This window comes from Aethalodelphis obliquidens, unplaced genomic scaffold, assembly GCF_003676395.1.
Source record: "Aethalodelphis obliquidens isolate GAN/ISIS:26980383/991018 unplaced genomic scaffold, ASM367639v1 scaffold89, whole genome shotgun sequence".
Lineage (NCBI taxonomy): Eukaryota > Metazoa > Chordata > Mammalia > Artiodactyla > Delphinidae > Aethalodelphis > Aethalodelphis obliquidens.
Window position 1 is genome coordinate 5,914,951 of NW_020838033.1, and position 19,972 is coordinate 5,934,922.

Below are 19,972 nucleotides of genomic sequence, written 5' to 3' on the forward strand. Positions count from 1 at the left end.
AGCCCTGGTCCAGGAAGATCCCACATGCTATGGAGCAACTAAGCCACACGCCATGGAGCAACTAAGCCCGTGTGCCACAGCTACTGAGCCTGCACTCTAGAGCCCACAAGCCACAACTACTGAACCAGCGTACCACAACTACTGAAGCCCGTGTGCCTAGAGCCTGTGCTCTGCAACAGGAGGAGCCACCGCAATGAAGCCCATGCACCCTAAGGAACAGTAGCCCCCGCTTGCCGCAACAAGAGAAAGCCCACGCGCAGCAACGAAGACCCAACGCAGCCAAAAGTAAATAAATAAATAAATTTATGTAGTTTTTAAAATTTCATTTATAAAAAAATATATTAAGTGTATATCGAAGCCATGCACCAAGATAAGCAGTGAGAATACAAAAGTTCAAGGTGAATCTATCCCTTGACCATTAAATCAACCGGATTCAATGAACCTACTGGAATTTTCCCATGTATTTCTTTACTACAGATCTCACCTCCTATCTCCAAGTCACTAGAAACTCAATACAGAAGCATTTGCTAGATTCTCCACTTCAGAAATCTTGAGCTAGTTTCTTGTTTACCTGGGCAAATACTTCAGGTCTAATGTCACAGAGAGGTGTCTCTGCTCTCTGACACTCAATCCTTCCCATCTCCAGTTTTCTCAATTTGATTTCTTTAAGAAGCCTCTTTCCATGGCATTCTTTTTTTTTTTTTTTTTTTTTGACTCATGAATTTGTTTTTATTTTTATTGGGCTATAGGGGATGGGCTGGGAAATATCTCTGTAATTTATGCCCTCCTAGGGAAATGTCCATTCTCATTTTCCTGGGACAGCTTTCGGAGCGTTTTCTTTTTCTTGGAGCTGCAGGTCTTACTGGCAGCAGCCTCTTCAGGTCCGTTGCTGAGAGGCTCCTCCTTGGAATAGAATTTCCTCTTTTTCTTGGGGACCCTCTTGTTTCCTGACTCTTCAGGGTCACTATCTGGTTCCTCTTTGGGGAAAGATTTCTTCCTCTTGGTAAGACTTCCACTGCCAGCCGTCTCTTCAAGATCGCTACTAACCAGCTCCTCCTTGGAAAAAGATTTCTTTTTTTTGGGTTTGGAGGAGACAGATGGGTCTTCCATTCCATTCTCCGGAGGAGCCTCCTGGGGCTTCTGCTTTTGCTTCTTTTTGGGTCTTTCACTTGTCTCCTCACACTCCTCCGGGGTCCTACTGCTGTTTTCTGAAGACGCCAGGGCAATCGCAGCCAGCCTTTTCTTTTCCTTCTTCAAGCGTTTCTTCTCCTGTTTCTCCAGCTTCCTAGTAATCTCAGCAGCCGCTTCCTCTGCCTGAACCATTGCCTCCTTCATGACATCCAGATTCTTTCGTGGAATCTCTCCAGTCTCATAGAAGGACAGCCGCTCCTCAACTTGTTCTCGAAGCTTCTCCCCAAATACACTGGTAGGTACCTCTGAGAAGCAATCAGTTCGTGAGGCAATACTGCATTTGTTTGCCAGGTATCGGGAGATGCGGCCTCTGTTCTTGGAAGCTGCTCAGCCAATGAAGGTAGAGTGGAAAATGAGTCCATATTTTGGGGTGTTGTCTTCAGGGCTCTGGAAAGTTGGTCCCTGTGCTGGGCCCAGGGAATCACTCAGACACCAGGACTGGCCATCCATGGCATTCTTAACTCCCACAAGTTAAGAGGCTTTTTGCCTCGTGTGGGTCACAAGAGTCTTAAGGGTTGCATAAAATGTCACATGCCTTAAGTCTCATTCATATCCCCTCGTGGATGTAATCATTACCAGAGCTAAAGGAAGCTGACATTGCCTGAGCTTCAAAGGGAGCCTCAAGATCTATTATGAATGGATTTTTACTTAAAGACTTTTATTTGAAACATTGACAGGCTTTGCAAGTAAAACCACAGTGTTATGTTGAGGAACTCAGAGTGAAACTGCAAAAGTAATTACATGTTTCTGTGGAGACAAACTGCTAATCAGTATTTCAAGAACAATGGTCAAGGTCATGCCGGCTCACCTAAAGGTTGTGCAGGAGAAATCTCTCAACCAACACTCAAATCAGATCTTTGGTAGAATAGTTTAAGAATTAGAGTTCATTTTGATATAAAAGGGAAAAACAAAAAAATTATTTGACGGGACACATATGATCATTACACTGCACTGCTGTCACCTCAATGAATGTAGACAAGCAGAATTAACTTTTATTTATTTATTTTTAATTTTAATTTTTAAAATAAATTTATTTTATTTATTTATTTTTGGCTGTGTTGGGTCTTCGTTGTTGTGTGTGGGCTTTCTCTAGTTGCAGCAAATTGGGGCTACTCTTTGTTGCAGTGCGCGGGCTTCTCATTGCTGTGGAGCACAGGCTCTAGGCACGCGGGCTTCAGTAGTTGTGGCTCGCAGGCTCTAGAGCACAGGCTCAGTAGCTGTGGCACATGGGCTTCGTTGCTCCTCGCCATGTGGGATCTTCCTGGACCAGGGGTCGAACCCATGTCTCCTGCATTGGCAGGCAGATTCTTAACCACTGCGCCACCAGGGAAGCCCAGAATTAACTTTTAAATCAAAATTTTAGCTGCTAACTGCTTGCACTATTATGCAGAGCAAAATTTCCTTCCCCAAATTGGTAAGGGAAGTGTACTGGGTTAAATAGTATTCCCCCCAAATTTATGTCCACCTGGAATAGGTGAATATGTCCTTATTTGGAAACAGTATATTTGCAGATATGGGCAAGTTAAGATGAAGTCGTACTGGATTAAGGTGGGCACTGATCCAATGACTGGTGTCCTTATCAGAAGAGGGAAATGTGGATGCAGATACAGACACACAGAAGGAAAAATGCCATGTGAAGTTGAAGGCGGCCATTGGAGTGATGTATTCCTAAGCCAAAGAATGCCAAGAATTTTGCACAACCACCAGAAGCTAGGTAGAGGGAATGAAGGATTCTTCCCTAGAGCCTTTAGAAATATCATGGCCCTGTGGACACCTTGATTTCAGACTGCTGTCCTCCAGAACTATGAGAGAATACATTTCTGTTGTTTTAGGCTACTCGGTTTGTGGTAATGCATATGGCCGTTCTAGGAAATTAATACAGGAAGCATATGGCAGAAAAAGACACGAGCAAATATGTTTTTCAAAACACTTGGTTTAACTTTAACACTCCCATCTAGGAATCTAAGTTGGATGAGCAAACATGAGGCGACCTTTCACTGGTGGAAATTTAGACAATTGCTGTGCATTCATTCAAACTAAAAAAGGAAGGAAGAAAAAGGAGGAAAAAACCATTTGTTTTAGTCATGTCACTACAGTGACAATTCTTATAACTTTTTGAGACTCGGTTAGATCATTGCCTCTGTTCTCTCTTTTGTCTTGGTAGTAGAACTGATTTTTGTAACTATTGTTTAGACATTTTCACAGATGCTAAGAAATAGCTCAGTTTAGACACCCAGAATTGTATTAGAGGCTACGCCTCGTATGGAATTTCTCACGTCTTCTAGGGCTGTGTGGTAACAACCTGTTTATACCGGATCTTGTTGGACATATGCTGTACTTGTTCAAATTACAGAAAAGCGTAAGCACAACTTATTTCTTCCCTAGAGAAGCATACAGGTAACTCTAGATAAAATCAACATAAATCCCTGATTATTCTGTATCAAAATATTTTAGTCAGTTTTGGGCTAAGTTGATGTATTTGCTGACTGTGTTGAAGACAACATCTGAATTTAGTTTGATATTAGTACTATTTCTGTTCTGTTAGCCTTTGCCTCCTCCTCTGAACAAACTTCTATTAATCCCTTAATACCCATCGCAAATGTCATGTCTTCTTAAAGCCTCCTGCAAGACCAAACAGGATTAGTAACTCTTTTCTCTGGGCTTACATAGACTTCTACTTCAATTGCTGCTATATCATGTATGTTATATCACAGTTAGTTGTTTGTCTGTCTCTCCTGATAGACTGTGAGCTCCTTGCTCCTCTTTGCATTTCCAGTTTCTAACATTATGCCTGGTATAAAGTGTGCACTTAATAGATGTTTGCTGAAGGAATGATGGATTTTTGATGACTGAAAGCTATTTATTAAAGTAGCCATCATTGGGGAATTCCCTGCTGGTCCAGCGGTGAAGCCTTGGCACTTTCACTGCCGTGGATCTGGGTTCGATCCCTGATCGGGGAACTAAGATCCCGCATGCCACAGGATGAGCCCCACCCCCCAAAAAAGTGCTCATCATTGAAGTTAGAGTATTTTCCTTATAGGAATGTTCCAATGTAGAATAACTTTGGGAACTGTACATGGAATACAAGCATCAGCAGTATTAGTGTACTGAACTTGATGACTCTGTAAAAGTTTTCACTGACTTCACACACAGTTTCTGATTCTAGCTTCTGCTTGGAAACTTTCCCTCATATCTCTGTCACAAGCATACAAGCATCTGTCACAAACTCTGTTCCCCACAGATAATGAAGTCCATAAAACAAAGGGGACAGAAAAAATGCAGGATGTGATCATATTCCTTTTTGTCTGATAGCTGTGTTCTTTTGTTGATAGTAGATTTCTATTAGGAGGTCCCCGTTTCTTTCAGGATCATCTACCCATTCACTATTCATTCAAGAAATGGTACTTACCATTGAATGAGTAGGCTCAATGCTAGGGGAGAAAAATCAGGTAGAAACTACTGTGTTTGGGGGAATCCCCTGGCAGTCCAGTGGTTAGGACTCTGCTCTTCTACTGCAGGGGGCACGGGTTCGATCCCTGGATGGGGAACTAAGATCCCGCATGGTGAAGGGCACGGCCAAAACAAAACAAAACCAAAAAAACTCAGTGCTCTGTAGTGACCTAAAGGGAAGCAAATCCCAAACAGAGGGGATATATGTATACATATGGCTGATTCACTTTGCTGTACAGCAGAAACTGACACAGCAGTGTAAAGCAACTATACTCCAATTTTAAAAAAAAAAGGAGAACACACTGCCACAAGGACCTCACTACTGACCCTGTACAAACCTTCTAGGCCTCTGTACAAACCTCAGAAGACAGACTTAGGGCAGATTTATTTTTAAGCTTAATATCTATTCTTACTTATTTAAAGTTTTATACTCTCTATACAAATTTTGTTCAAGAGAAAACTCAAGGGCTTCCCTGTGGCACAGTGCTTAAGAATCCACCTGCCAATGCAGGGGACACGGGTTTGGGCCCTGGTCCGGGAAGATCCCACATGCCGCGGAGCAACAAAGCCTGTGTGCCACAACTACTGAGCCTGTGCTCTAGACGTCGCAAGCCACAACTTCTGAGCCCGCGTGCCTAGAGTCTGTGCTCTGCAGTGAGCCCGTGCTCCACAACAAGAGAAGCCACCTCAATGAGAAGCCTGCGCACCGCAATGAAGAGTAGCCCCCGCTCGCCGCAGCTAGAGAAAGCCCACGTGCAGCAACGAAGACCCAACGCAGCCCAAAATAAATAAATAAATTTTAAAAAAAGAGAAAACTCAACACATAATGTTGACCAATTGGACATTCTTAGACAATTATTAGAAGAAAACATTCAACTGAAAGTGAAATTTTTACAAATTATAGAGTGGTTGCTTGATTTTTCACAATATAAATAGTAGAAATTGTTCTCAGAGATATTTTAATATCCAACTTGTGTTAATTTAGCTTGTGTTAAAGTAAACAATGTTAGATAGAAAAAAAAAGGATGGCTTAAGCTTGGAGCCTGGGTAACTAGGAAAACAATGATGCCATTAGCAGGATTAAGGATCTCAGAGGAAGAGACAGTTTTTATTCAGTGAGAGCTCTAAGTCTTCAAAACTCGTGTCACCACCTCCCTGTAAACTTTTCTGATGTCCTCAGGTCCAATACTGAGATATAGTGTTTTGTATCTCAACAATAATAATGATGATGATGATGGCTAACAGTTTTTAAATGCAGACTGAGTGCCAAGCGTGTACTAAGTTCCTTTTCTTCCTTACAATAAACATATAAGGCAAGTACTATTATTAACTCTATTTTATAGAAGAGGAAACTAGGGCTTAGAGAGTCGTAAAGTGAGAGATGTTAAATGACAGACCAAGATTTGAATTCGGGCTGGACTCAGAGACAACACTCTTAGCAGAGTCAGAACAGTGCAGTACTCGAGAGCACAAGAAACGGGGCCTAACTGGCTGAGTCCGAATCCTGCTCTGCTATTCATTAGCTGAGTGACTTTTGGCAGATTAGTGTACCTCAATTTCACCATAACATCTGTTAAATGAAGACAATAATAGTGTCTGCCTCCTAGTACTGTTGTGAGGATTAAATGAGTTCATATTTATAAAGCACTTAGAAGAGTGCCTGGCACATGGGAAGTATTAATCTCATCTCACCTTTCTCTCTCTCTCTCTCTCTCTCTCATAATTGTTGGAACTTTATTTCTCACTGAGCTGTGAGCTCCTCTAGGGTAGGAAGAGTGTCTGTTTCATTTTACTGTCTCCAGCACCTAGCACCATTTCTCCGATATAGCAGACTGCCTCAGCAAACGTTTATTGCCTGAATGGCATTATTCAGGCAGCTTGAAATTCCATTTCTGAGCCTTGGAGGAATGAGGTGGGTAGAAAAATAGGTATGTCTTACACATAGACATTTAAGCCTGACAATAGGCAAGACTTCCAAGGAAGAGAGCATGGAGGGAAAAGAAATAGAACACTGGAGAAAGATTGATGGTGGGAAATGAAAGGAGACAGAAAAGGAGCTCCGAGAGAAGATACTTTCAAGGAAGCCGTGAAAAAAGGGAATTCAAGGGCACTGATATGAGTCCAGATGAAAGGCTGTCTTAAAGGTAAGAGTATGAAAATTTGTGGTTAGCGAGCAGCTGACCCTGAGGTTAAAAAGTAACTTTCTTTTAAGTCTCAAAGGAAGGAAATGAGTCATTGTGTAATAGTTTATAAAACTTGGCAGGCTTTCTAATGTGGAACCCTATCAGCCTTGCGGGGAAAGTTGAGAGAACTAGGGAGCAATTAAGCTCACAGGGAAAGGGAGGGCCTGGGGCTCTCCAAGGTGCTACTTCTCAACAAAATCGTAATGAAGTCGTTATATCTTCATTCACAATGTGAGATGAAAAATGCAAATTAAACGTCGGTATTTGCCCTTTATTATTTCCTTTAGGCTGGTAAAGCAAGATTGATGATGTTTTTGCCAGGTAGACATATCTCCGTCATTACATTTGAATCTCAGTAGGGTTCCACCACCCATGAAGTATGAATAACCAGTTTTCTGAGTTTTCCTGATATGGTTCTGGTTATGACAAACAACTTGGGATCCCCACTCTTCCTTAAAAGAAGGGCAAGAAAAGGGAATCGACATCAATAGTTGAGAAAGGCGTTTTTATAAATAATAGGTAGACATCACTTAACGCGTTTTTTAAAACTTATTCTTTTACAAATTTTGAGGAATAGAAAACTTTTAAGTGGTCAAATGGGCGCACAGGAATCCATCAAACAAGATTCGAAATTAACTTTCACAACACCTGGTCTAATAAGGTTCCTGACGAGGTCCGAACGCGGGTTGGGAAAGAATTTCCAGACACAAGGCAGAATGTAAGGAAGATATAATTTATTAGAGGGAAGGGTCACTGCCAGAACAGCGGCCAACTTCCTAATAGCCTGGGAGAGTCAAGCCCCAACATGTGCTATTGATCAGTTTTTATAGCCAGAAAACAAAAGAAATGGTCCGAGGTGAAAATTCCCTTTACTGATTGGTCGAGGCACACATACCTTCCTTCTTAGGGTGGGAGTGGGACAGGGCATATGCCTTTCATTACTTGGGACAGGTCCCGTTGCCCAGGTAGGCATCGCCCAGGTGGTCTCACAAATTTCGTAACCATCGCAACATGGTGAGGAGGGCGATTAGGAGTCCAGTAGGGGGTGTAACGCTGACACTTTTTCACGCAGGGTCGTTCTTTGTCCTTGAAGCACCATTGTCCTTGAAGCACCACAGTTTCTCCCACTGTTAACTGGAGAAAAATAGAACCTGGACAGTTGCTGGAAGGACTGAAGCAAATACCTTTTTAAAGAGGGGTTCTCTATTCTTAAATGAATGAGCCCCCTGATCAAGGCTCCTCTACAGGATCTAGTACCTTTAGCAAGTCGTTCTCCACTCTAGGGCTCAAATTTTCTCCCCTGCATAATAAGGAAAAAGGGTGTGTGTGTGCGCGCGCGCGCAGAGCAGATTGCTCCGCTCGAGCTCCGCTCGAGCTCTCCAGTCATTTCATAATAATTTCTCTCCTTCTTGCTAGTTCCCTCGAGGAGGAAAAAGTTGTGAATTAATTCCTCGGGTATGAAAATAAAGAAAGCAGGCAGTCTGGCCTCAAGGATACATATTAGTGAGAAAGGATTCTGAAGGGCTCAAGGACTTAAGGCCTAGAGCACCTGGACCGCCCGCCCCACACACCCGCCCTCCTGGGGCCGGCAGCCGAGGCTGCGGGAACAAGATGGCGTCAGCACGCAGGGTCTCGCCCACGCCCCCGCGACTCCGCAATGAGGCCTCCGGCCGAGTCCTCACCCCATTGGCCAACGGCAATGAGGTCATCGTGGGGGAGGAGGCCGGCGGCAGCGCGGGGGCGGGGCTTTGCGGACGCACGCACGTCGAGGTGCTGCTGCCGGGAGCTGAGGAGGCTGCGGCGTTGGTCTGCGGCGGTTGCTTTGGCGGCGGCCTTCCTGCGGCCGGAGGTGAGCTGGGGCTGTAGGTACAGCGCGGCAGGGAGCGGCCTCCGAGGGGCACAGTAAACCCTTCTAACGGCCCCTTCGGTTGTCAAAGGAATTAGCAGGGGCTTCAGGTCTCAGAAGAATGGGGGTTCACCCCTCTTCGGGCACCCCTCCTCTGGGCAGAGAAACAGGAGGTTCACTCCCTTTTGGAGGCCCCGATCCCTTACCCCATCTAAGTGGAAGGTGGAGGAACTGAAGGTTATTGGGTAGGCTGAAGAACTGAAGGTTATTGGGTAACTGAAGGTTATTGGGTGGGCTTCTTAAAGGGGCTCCCCATTTGAGGCTTATCACCTTTTATTCCCCACTCCGGGAGGTAGGTGTGCCTGGGCTCAGAGAATTCCTCCTTCTCACTAGGTAGACAGGAAACGAGGCAGGTGAATTCGAACAGCTCGTTAGGAGGCGAGGACTGGATGACAGTCGTGAGGCAGGGCTTGGGAACACTTTATTTGGACTCCTCTTGCGCAGGATTACTGTTTCTTCATATTTTTTTTTTGCGACCCCCACGCGCCCGAAGTGCTGTGGCCTTTTTAGTTTTCTCTTTGGTTCCAGTGGGACAGAGATGTTCTAGGGAGACTTGTAATCATTAAAGAACAGAAACAGGGAGGCAACTCATTGGAGGCTGTCATTATCGGCAGCCTCTGAACTATGCTGATCTGGCATAATTTTATGTGTTTAGAGGTTGTGGAATCTATTCTTGTTGAGGATAGTGTGGGATCTGTTAACAGCTGTTCTGGATGATTCAGGTGTAGGCAGTCTTAAAGTCAAGCTACATGATCTCTTGAGAAATTCTTGCTTATATCTGAATGCGTGGTTTTGCTGCCTTGAACGTCAAATGCACAAAGGTTTTGTCATTCAGATTTCTCAAAATGTCTCCCAGGCTTCCGGAAGAATAGCTCTTCCTTTGATGCCAGTTTCACCTATCATTAGGGATGCCCTCATGATACTAAAAATACCGTACATTTTGTTGAGTTTAGATTCTGTACAGCCTGTGCCTTACGATAGCTGATTGAGAATAAATAATTGCAGTTTCAGGACCACTGATAGCGCCAATTGTCTTTCCTACCCGGTAACGGTAAGACCGACTGAAAAGGAAATCTTTATTGGCTTATTCATGCGAAGCTTTAACAGATGGAAGAATGTAGTTAATCTTGAAGGTGGGGATAAGAAACAGAAAGCTGCGGAGGTCCAAAGCTTATTCTCTGTGACTTAAAATTGCTTTGTCATTACCATGTATTCCTGTCATGCTTGACTTGAAATTGAGCTTAATGTGTAAGCTGTTTCTGTGTTTTTCTGTTTTTGTTTTTTAAATTAATGCTTATGTGTTTAGATTCTTTTGGGAGAAAATGGTGTTTTCCGAGGAGTTTGGAAAGTTAAACCCTTTAAGGTAGCCGTACCTTTAGGGCAGTCCTGGGACTTTGTCTGTTAGAAATTAGCAGTAGAGGATAGAAAACTAGATGCAACGGAGACATGCTTTATGACAGGGTAACCGAGGTCTCTTCTGTTTGTTTCCTGACACAGGAAAAAAAAATGTCAGCTGCCTCATAATATTGTGTCCAAGGTATTTAAAGAGCTGTTTCGGATTCCCAGTTTCTGTTTTTAATCTGAATACATTCTTATGTATTGAGATGTCCCAAATTATTGTCATTCAATCCTTACGTCGAGTGCAAAGGAAGTGACTGTTCATCAGACACTCTTTGGGAGAAGATTCAGTAACAGCCGTTGCAATTTCTCCTTTCTGTCTTTCTAAGAAGGATGTCAAAACAGTTGTTAAAGACCTGTCAGCATAGAGTGGAAGAAATGAAATGCAAAACGGAAGAGGCTTCCTGGGGTGTTGTTTGCTCTCAGTCCTCTTGATAATTCCAAGGTCATATAATTTTCTCTTTTTGCCTTAGGTTGGAGAGAAATCCAGGTACTCAGTTGACTGGCCCTTTCTGCTGCCATGGGGGAGCTTTTCCGGAGTGAGGAGATGACCCTGGCCCAGCTTTTTCTACAGTCAGAAGCTGCTTATTGTTGTGTCAGTGAATTAGGAGAACTCGGAAAGGTTCAGTTTCGTGATGTAAGTAGTTATGGGGCTGCTTCTTGATTACCGCTGAACTCTATTTTTCCTGTCATATCATGGCCAATTTGCCTTAAGACGAACGTTTTGCTTTTTATTTTCAAAAATAACATTATAGCACTGGCTTCTATTGGAAGAATGTACATTTCAAGTTGTCTTTGTAGAGATGAGAATGTTTTGTGCCAATCCTTCCATACTTTCACTAGCTACCGCTTTGAGAATAATCTTAAGCATTCTCAAGGTAATTGCTTGGGATGCAGGTGGAGGACACCAGACTAACCTGTTCAAGGCTTGCACTTTGCTTTTGGGCTCCTTAACACCCACAGTACAGTATTTTAAAAAAAGTGTCATAGCTCTTCCATACAATAGGACATATTTATTACAAAATCTGAAGCATCCAGTTACAGATATATAGTATATAAGTAAGCGTATACTGAATACCCATTGTTCTGAAGCATTATGCTGGGCACTTGGAGGAGATATCAGAAGAAAATGGGCAGTCTAAGAATATAAAAAAAGTATGACCTATGGGGCTTGCAATCTGAAGGCACAATCTACGCTGCTGAAAGGAGGGGGCAGGTAACAGTTCCTCGTGATGCAGTCTCAAAGCTCCATGTACCTTTCATTTATAACAGTCATCATAGTCGTGATTTTCCATTCATCGGTGCGACTGGCTGATTAAAGGATCTCTCTTCTACTGTGATCTAAACACCAGGAAGACAGAGACATTCGTTATTATATCCTTAGTGCCCACATAAAAGATAATCAATATTTGTTGGAATGAATGGATGGATGAAAGAGGAGTGGTCAGAAAGGGGTGGAATTAATCAGTTTTGGCTTCCTGGAATTGGCAAGCTTTCAGGAAGTTCTCAGTCTGAGCCGAAATTGCACAAATATAATCCAGTGATGTGGTCTTATTCCCTATTCGCTTTGAACTCTTTTATATCAACTCTCTTCAAATGTTCTCCTCCCTGACTCTGGTTCCTTTTCTTACCTTTCTGAAAACTCATTGTTATCTTCCACCAACCACTCTCTTATGTTCCTTACTCCTGCCATAGGTGTCAGTGTTCCCAAAACTCTTTTCTTTGCTCTCTCTGGCTAAGCTTCTCTGTACCCACATCTTCCCTATCACTTTTTTTTTTTTCTTTTGGTGATCTCATCTATCCTCAAATCTTCCATCTTTACTCAGCGAGTCCCAAATCTGTGTCTCTGGTCCTGACCTCCCAAACACCATCCCTGAATTAACAACTCTCTAAGATTTCTGTCTAACACTACATTGTAAATTAACTGTACTTCAATTAAAAAGAATAAAATAAAATAGCTCAGAAGGCCTTTGTCCCCCCATCCCACCTCCCCCCAAAAAAGATTTTTGTCATCTCTGCTTCTCAAGCTTGTTATGTCTAAATTCCAGCACCTTGGCTTTTAACAAACTATTTCTTCATCCTGACTTTCTAAAGATGAGCTAATGCATCAATATTCTTCCAGTTTTCTAGACTTGAAACCTGAATCAAACCTAAGTCATCCTTAATTTGCAATCCTTTGTCTGGTACTATGGTGTCTCCCTACCTAACACCCATTGTGTCTATTCAGTGTTCTTAACTTTTACTTATGTTGTATTTCAGTCATACAAAACATTATAGGGACTAATACAATGAATATTTATTTTAGTTCCAGACCACTACAGTAAAGTGAGTATCTCAATAAAGCTAGTCACACAAATTTTTTGGTTTCCCAGTGCATGTAAAAGTTATGTTGGGAATTCCCTGGTGGTCCAGTGGTTAGGACTCCACGCTTTCACTGCCGAGGGTACAGGTTCAATCCCTGGTCGGGGAACTAAGATTCCCACAAGTTATGTTTATACTGTAGGCTATAGACTAAACTGTAGTGTATTAAGTGTGCAGTAGCATTATGTCTTAAAAAAAATGTACATATATTAATTAAAAAGTAGTTTGTTGTTAAAAAATGCTAACCATCATCTGAGTCTTCAGCAAGTCGTAATCTTTTTGCAATCAAAAGATCACTGATCACCATAACAGATGTAATACTGGAAAAGTTTGAAATACTCAGAGAATTACCAAAATGTGCCACAGAGACACGAAGTGAGCAAATGCTGTTGGAATAATGGTGCTGATCAACCTTCCTCAATGCAGGGTTGCCACGAACCTTCAATTTGTAAAATAAAGTGATATCTGCAAAGTGCAATAATGTGAAATACAGTAAAACGAGTTATGCCTGTAACTATGTTTCTACTATCTAATTAAGAGAAACATTCCACAAATAATTGAAAGCTCCTGTGTATCCTTCTTCCCTGCCATTCATGTCTCTCTCCTCCCTCACAAAGGTAATCTCCACAATCTTTGCTTTTATCATTTCCTTGTTGTTTTTTTCCACTTTTGCTGTGTATGTATGTATGTATCACTAAATAATATATAGTATAATTTTATGTTTTAAAACTATGTATATGGTTCCATGTTGTGTGTATCCTTCAGCAAGGGCTTTTTAAATTTAATGTTTGTAAGATTTAACCACGTTGATACAGATAGTGCTAGTTCATTCCTTTAAATTGCTATATAGTTATTGTAAGAGTATACTGTTTATCATTTTTTCCTTTTGATGAACATTTTGGTTGATTGCAATTCTTTGCTCAACAGTGGTGCAAGGAAGATTCATATATATGTCTTGTGGTATACACGTGTGATAGTTTCTCCAGGGCAGTGGTTCTCAAACTTTTTGGTCTAAGGACCTCTTTAGACTCTTAAAAAATTGAGGACCCCAGAGGGCTTTTATAAGAGTTACAGTTAGCGATATTATTGTACTGGAAATTAAAACTGAGAAATGTTTGAAGTATTTACTTATTAAATCATTTAAAAATTATAATAATAAACCTACTACATGTTATCATAACATTTTTATGAAAAATAGCTATGTTTTCCAAAACAAAAAAATAGTTTCGAGAAGAGGGATATTGCTTTTACACTTTTGAAAATCTTTTAGTGTCTGAATTAGCAGAAAGCTGGATTTTCATTTGCTTCTGCAGTCAGTCTGCTGTGATGTATCTCATGAGCCTCTGGAAAACTTCACTGAAACACTCATGAGAGAATGAGAATGAAAAAGGCAAATGATGTCCTAGTGTTACAAGAAAAGGGTATTGATTCCATGGACCTGCTGCTGCTCCAGGGATTATAACCAGGAGGCGCACTGCTGAGCATCGTGTGCATCCCTAACTGTTAGATGTTATCAGAGTGAACTTCAGAGTGAATGTACCTCTTCATGCTCCCATCGCTGGCAGAAAGAAATTTGCCAGTCTGATGGTTGTGAAGTGGTTTCTTGTTGTTTTAATTTGCATTTTCTAGATTAGTACATTTAGTATCTTATTTGTTTATTGGACATAATGGGTTTCATTTTCCATGAATGTCTGTCTATATTATCTGCCTAAAGTTTTTCTATTGGGTTTGCTTGTCTTCTGTATTGACCTGTAGGATTTTTTTTTCAAGTTCTTCATGTACTCTGGAAGCTAATCTTTTTTCTAATCCTCTACTGATAACTTCTTCCAGGCTGTGGCTTATCTTTTCCCTCTGTTTTTGGTATATTTTGTCATATATATAAAGTTTATTTTTCTTTTTTTGTTATCAGTATTTTCTGTTTTCCTAAATTTTTCTTTTTTCATTTATTTTTGGCTGTGTTGAGTCTTTGTTGCTGTGCACAGGCTTTCTATAGTTGTGGCGAGCAGGGGCTACTCTTTGTTGCAGTACGCAGGCTTCTCATTGTGGTGGCTTCTCTTGGTGCAGAGCACAGGCTGTAGACGCATGGGCTTCAGTAGTTGCGGCACGTGGGCTCAGTAGTTGTGGCTCGCGGGCTCTAGAGCGCAGGCTCAGTAGTTGGGGCGCATGGGCTTAGTTGCTCTGTGGCATGTGGGATCTTCCTGGACGAGGGATGGAACCCACATCCCCTGCATTAGCAGGTGGATTCTTAACCACTGCGCCACCAGGGAAGTCCCTCCTAAATTTTTTTTTTTTGCGGTACGCGGGCCTCTCGCTGTTGTGGCCTTTCCCGTTGCGGAGCACAGGCTCCGGATGCGCAGGCTCAGCGGTCATGGCTCACGGGCCCAGCCGCTCCGCGGCATGTGGGATCTTCCCGGACCGGGGCACGAACCCATGTCCCGTGCATCGGCAGGCGGACTCTCAACCACTGCGTCACCAGGGAAGCCCCCTCCTAAATTTTTATCTTGAAAAATTTCAAGCCTAAATACTCTAATGTAGATTCACCAGTTGTTAACATTTTGCTACATTTGATATAATCTTTTTTACTGCACTGTCAGAGAGTGAACTGTTTCTTTCAAATCCTTTTCCTTTTCTTTCTCTTATTTTACTGTATCCATTGGGACCTTTAATAACATAACTTTTTTTTAATTTATTTTTTAATATTTATTTGTTTATTTTGTCTGCGCCAAGTCTCAGTTGTGGCATGCAGTGGGATCTTCCTTGTGGCATGTGGGATTTTTAGTTGTGACATGTAGGCTCATAGTTGCAGCATGCAGCCTTCTTAGTTGCAGCATGCAGACTCTTAGTTGTGGCACATATGCAGGATCCAGTTCCCCGACCAGGGCCCCCTGCATTGGGAGCTCGGAGTCTTACCCACTGGACCACCAGAGAAGTCCCAATAGCATAACGTGTGGATGAAGAGTAAGAGCAAGCTAATACTGGTTAGGATTGTGTTTAGCTGTATGTAACTGAAGACCCAAATGTTAGGGGTGTACTTTTCTCATGTAACGTGAAGCCCAGCTTCACACTGTCATGAGTGTCCTAAGATCATTCTGTGTTTCTTTTTGGCCATCCTTGAGCATTTGGCCTTTGTCCTTATAGACGACCACCACAGCTCCCAGCATTTCTTCCATATTCTAGACAGGAAGAAAGAAGTGCAAGGAGGAGGGGGAAGTACTTACATACGGAGGAAAACAACTTTCCCAGAAATCCTCAGCAGACTTTGCTAATTTATCATTGGCCAAAATTATGGCATACTGTAGCTGCAGGAGAGTCTGGGAAACGTGGTGGTTTTCTTTTTTTTTCAGCTGAGCAGTTGCTGCCGTAAACAAAATTGGGATTATTGTTAATAAGGAAATAGGGCAAAATGCTTTGTATCTATTATGTATTATGCCTGTCTTGCTTCAAACTTTAAGGGGAATCTTTTAAATATTTTATAATTTAAATAAGACATTCTTAATTTTTTGGAAAATTCTATTAGATTATGCAGATTCCTTTCAACTTCTGATTTTCTGAAGTTACTGTCACAAATGGTTGTGGAATTTTATTTAATGCCTTTCCTTATTGAGGTTGCCATGTTTTTTTCTCCTTTAATCTGTTAATTTGGTGAATTACATAGCCATATTTTTTCCTACTAATTTTTTTAACAGCTTTACTGAGATATAATTCACATACCATACAATTTATCCATTTAAAATGTACAATTTAATGACTTTTAGTATATTCACAGAATTGTACAACCATCACCACAATCAATTTTAGAACATTTTCATCACCCCAGTAAGAAACCCTGTAGCCATTAACAGTCCCTCCCCATTTCCTCCCAACCCCACTCCCCACCCCCAGCCCCTGGTAACCACTAATCTTCATTGCTGTTTCTGTGGATTTGCCTATTCTTGGACATTTCATGTGAATGGAGTCATACAATATGTAGTCTTTTGTGTCTGGCTTCTTTCATTTAACGTAATGTTTTCAAGGTTCATCTATATTGTAGCATGTATCTGTACTTTTCTTTCTTATTTGTATCTTTTATTAAGTATGAAAATATGCAGCATATTAAAATGAGTGGTTTCAGTATAAGAAGTGGTTTCAGTATAGAACTACTTGTTACTTATCTTCTATACAAAAGATATTGCCCTGTTTTTTTTTTTAGCAGTACGTGGGCCTCTCACTGTTGTGGCCTCTCCTGTTGCGGAGCACAGGCTCCGGACGTGCAGGCTCAGCGGCCATGGCTCACGGGCCCAGCCGCTCCGCGGCATGTGGGATCTTCCCGGACCGGGGCGCGAACCCGTGTCCCCTGCATCGGCAGGCGGACTCTCAACCACTGAGCCACCAGGGAAGCCCTGCCCTGGGTTTTAGAGAGACAAGACATGTTTCATTGCTCGACTTGTTCAAAATCTTCTGTGGCTTATCTGTCCCGTCATTCATTCTTCTCTTTGACATACTTCTTGTCTATTCTTCAGTCCCTTACTGTCTAACATGTAGGATCATAAGGACAATTTACATTTTGTGAATAGATGTCATGTTGAACATTTTACATTATTACTGCAGGCATTGCTACAGCAACCTGAGAAGTAGAACCTCCTTTTGAATAGTGGAACCTACCACTCTCATTTTACAGTTTAGGAACCTGCAGCACAGATGAAAATACCCCAGGGACACACAGATTTGTATCCAGGATTGTCTGATTCCACTGCCTATGTTTTTTTCAATTGAGATATACCAAAAAAGTCACCCTTTTACAGTGTACAGTTCAGTGGTATTTAGTGCATTCATATGGTTGTGTAACCGTCACCACTATCTAATTCCGGAACATTTAATCACCCCTGCAAAGAAACCCTGTACCCATAGCAGTCACTCCCCATCTCTCCCTCTCCCCAGCCCTTGGCAATCACTTAATCTACCACTGTCTTTCTGGATTTCCCTATTCTGGATGGACATTATATATGAATGGAATCATATGACACATTGCCTTTTGTATCTTGCTTCTTTTGCTTGGCATATTGTTTTCAGGATTCATCCTGTTGTAGCATGTATCAGTACTCACTCCATTTTATGGCTGAATATTTTCCATTGTATGTATATACCACCTTTTGTTTATTCATTCATTAGTTGCTGAACATATTTGAGTTGTTTTCACATTTTGGCTATTGTGAATAAGGTTGCTGTATAAACATTAGTGTACAAGTATTTGTTTGAGTGCCTATTTTCACTTCTTTTGGGTATATACCCAGGAGTATGTACCCGGAATTGCTGGGTCATGTGGTAATTCTAACACTTTGAAGAACCTCCACACTGCTTTCCACAGCAGCCACACCACTTTACGTTTCTACCAGCAATGTATGAGGGTTCCAGTTCCTTCACATCCTCACCAGCACTTGTTATTTTCCTTTTTTTTTTTTTTTTAATTATAGCCATCCTAATGGGTGTGAAGTGGTATCTCACAGTGGTTTTTGTTTGTTTGTTTGTTTTTTGCATTACACGGGCCTCTCACTGTTGTGGCCTCTCCCGTTGCGGAGCACAGGCTCTGGACGTGCAGGCTCAGCGGCCATGGCTCACCAGACCGGGGCATGAACCCGTGTCCCCTGCATCGGCAGGCAGACTCTCAACCACTGCGCCACCAGGGAAGCCCTCACAGTGGTTTTGATTTGCATTTCCCTCATGGCTAATGATGTGGAGCCTTTTTCATATGCTTACAGACCATTTGTGGAGCTTTTTTTAAACGTAAAATCATCCTTGTAAGCCTGGGAAACTTGGTCATGAGGTGTATTCAAAAGAATTTTAGGGTTCAATTTCCTAATAATTTTATTAGGATTTTTTCATTTATATTTATAAATGATATTGGTCTGTAATTGTCCTTTCTCAAACTATTCCTATCTTATTTTGGTATAAAGATTATACTAGCCAATCTCACTTATGGTTGAGGAATGTTCCTTTCATTTGTCTCCTCATTGGAATAGTTTTTCTTAGCTTTGGGCTTATCTAGTCTTTGAAAGAACCTATCTTTAAACCTTCTAGGCCTGGTGTTTCTAGATGAGTATATTTTAACTATTGAAATTTCTATCTGTAGTGAACTTTTTCTATTCTTATGTTTATTTATGCCTTCTCTCAGTCTTATAAAAATTTGGTCCATTTTGTCTTTTTAAATAACCAGCTTTTAAGAAAAAATGATAACAAATAAAATGATAAAGAAGACTAAAAGAAAAAAGTCAGCTTTTGACTTTGTTTTGTTCAGGAACTTTTATTCATTTCTGCTCTTTTTTTAAAATTTTTTAAGTCTTTTTATTGAATTTGTTACAATATTGCTTCTGTTTTATGTTTTTTGGGTTTTTGGCCCAAGGCATGTGGGATCTTAGCTCCCCAACCAGGGATCAAATCTGCACCCCCTGCATTGGAAGGTGGAGTCTTAACCACTGGACCACCAGGGAAGTCCCAATTTCTGCTCTTTGTTGTTTTCTACCTCCTGTTATCTTTTTTTAACTTCTTGAACACTTGACACATTAATTTTTTACTCTTTTCTATTTGCATCTAAGTCTATAAATTTCCCTTTAAATACCACTTTAACTGCATCCTACAAAGTTTGATCTCTAGCATTTTCTTTATCATTCCATTCTAAATATTTTAAGATATTTCAGGGAATTCCCTGGCAGTCCAGTGATTAGGACTGTGTGCTCTCACTGCCGAGGGCCTGGGTTTGATCCCTGGCCGGGGAATTAAGATCCCGCAAGCCACGTGGCATGGCCACAGGAAAAAAAAAAGAGAGAGAGATTTTCATTATGACTTCTTCTTTGTGCTGTGACTTACTTAGAGCTATTTTAGAATTTCCAAATATGTTAAGTTGTATTTTTGATATGGATTTCTAACTTAATTGCATGATAGAGAAGATTTTATGGTACCAATTCTATACTGAGACTTGCTTTGTGACCTATTTTGTGGTCAGTTTTTTTAAAAGAACTCTTGAAGAGAGAACTATTGGATGCAGTGTTAGAAAATGTGTGTGTGTGTTAGATTAAGCTGATTACGTTGTTCAAATTTTCTCTGTCCTTTTATAATATTTGGTGGACTTGGTGTATCAATAGTTTTAAAATTATATTAAAATTTCTCACTACGTAGACAGATTTGTCAGTTTTTTCTTGTAGTTCTGTTAATGTTTGTTTGAAATATTTTGAGAATGCCTTGCCCACATATTTCAGGACTTCTTACCCAAAGCAGGCCATGGTGTGGCTACAGTTGAACCTTGACTCTTGATTATGAAACCAGTAAAGTTACCATGAGTCTTGTGGCTACTTTCACTTCAGAATGTCTTGTTTATTGAAGTGGAAATTTCTGAATGAGAGGCTGAGTAGTGCCTGCTCAGTGAAAAAAACCAAAGCAAAACAAAAACAAATAGGCACTTTATTAGGGACACACAAGTTTGGAATTGTTTCCTTTTCCTGGGAATTGTTCT

At 41.3% G+C, this 19,972-nt stretch overlaps 1 protein-coding gene and 1 pseudogene across 9 annotated transcripts in view; one reads left to right on the forward strand and one right to left on the reverse strand.

The window, feature by feature from the left end:
- Nucleotides 1-19,972, forward strand: part of ATP6V0A1 (ATPase H+ transporting V0 subunit a1) — an 84,728-nt gene that overhangs the window by 15,434 nt on the left and 49,322 nt on the right. For 7 of the 9 annotated variants that reach the window (XR_003430286.1, XR_003430287.1, XM_027094318.1 and 4 more), the window contains exons 1-2: nucleotides 8,579-8,673; nucleotides 10,602-10,765. Coding sequence is in view for 6 of the 9 variants with exons in the window: in XM_027094318.1 (XP_026950119.1) it covers nucleotides 10,649-10,765 (117 nt within the window). In the remaining 3 variants the exon portion in view is untranslated. Of the gene's footprint in view, nucleotides 1-8,578; nucleotides 8,674-10,601; nucleotides 10,766-19,972 lie in introns of those variants that run through there. The other 2 variants (XM_027094315.1, XM_027094320.1) reach the window with 2 other exon arrangements.
- LOC113613621 (nucleolar protein 56 pseudogene) lies at nucleotides 778-1,469 on the reverse strand (annotated as a pseudogene).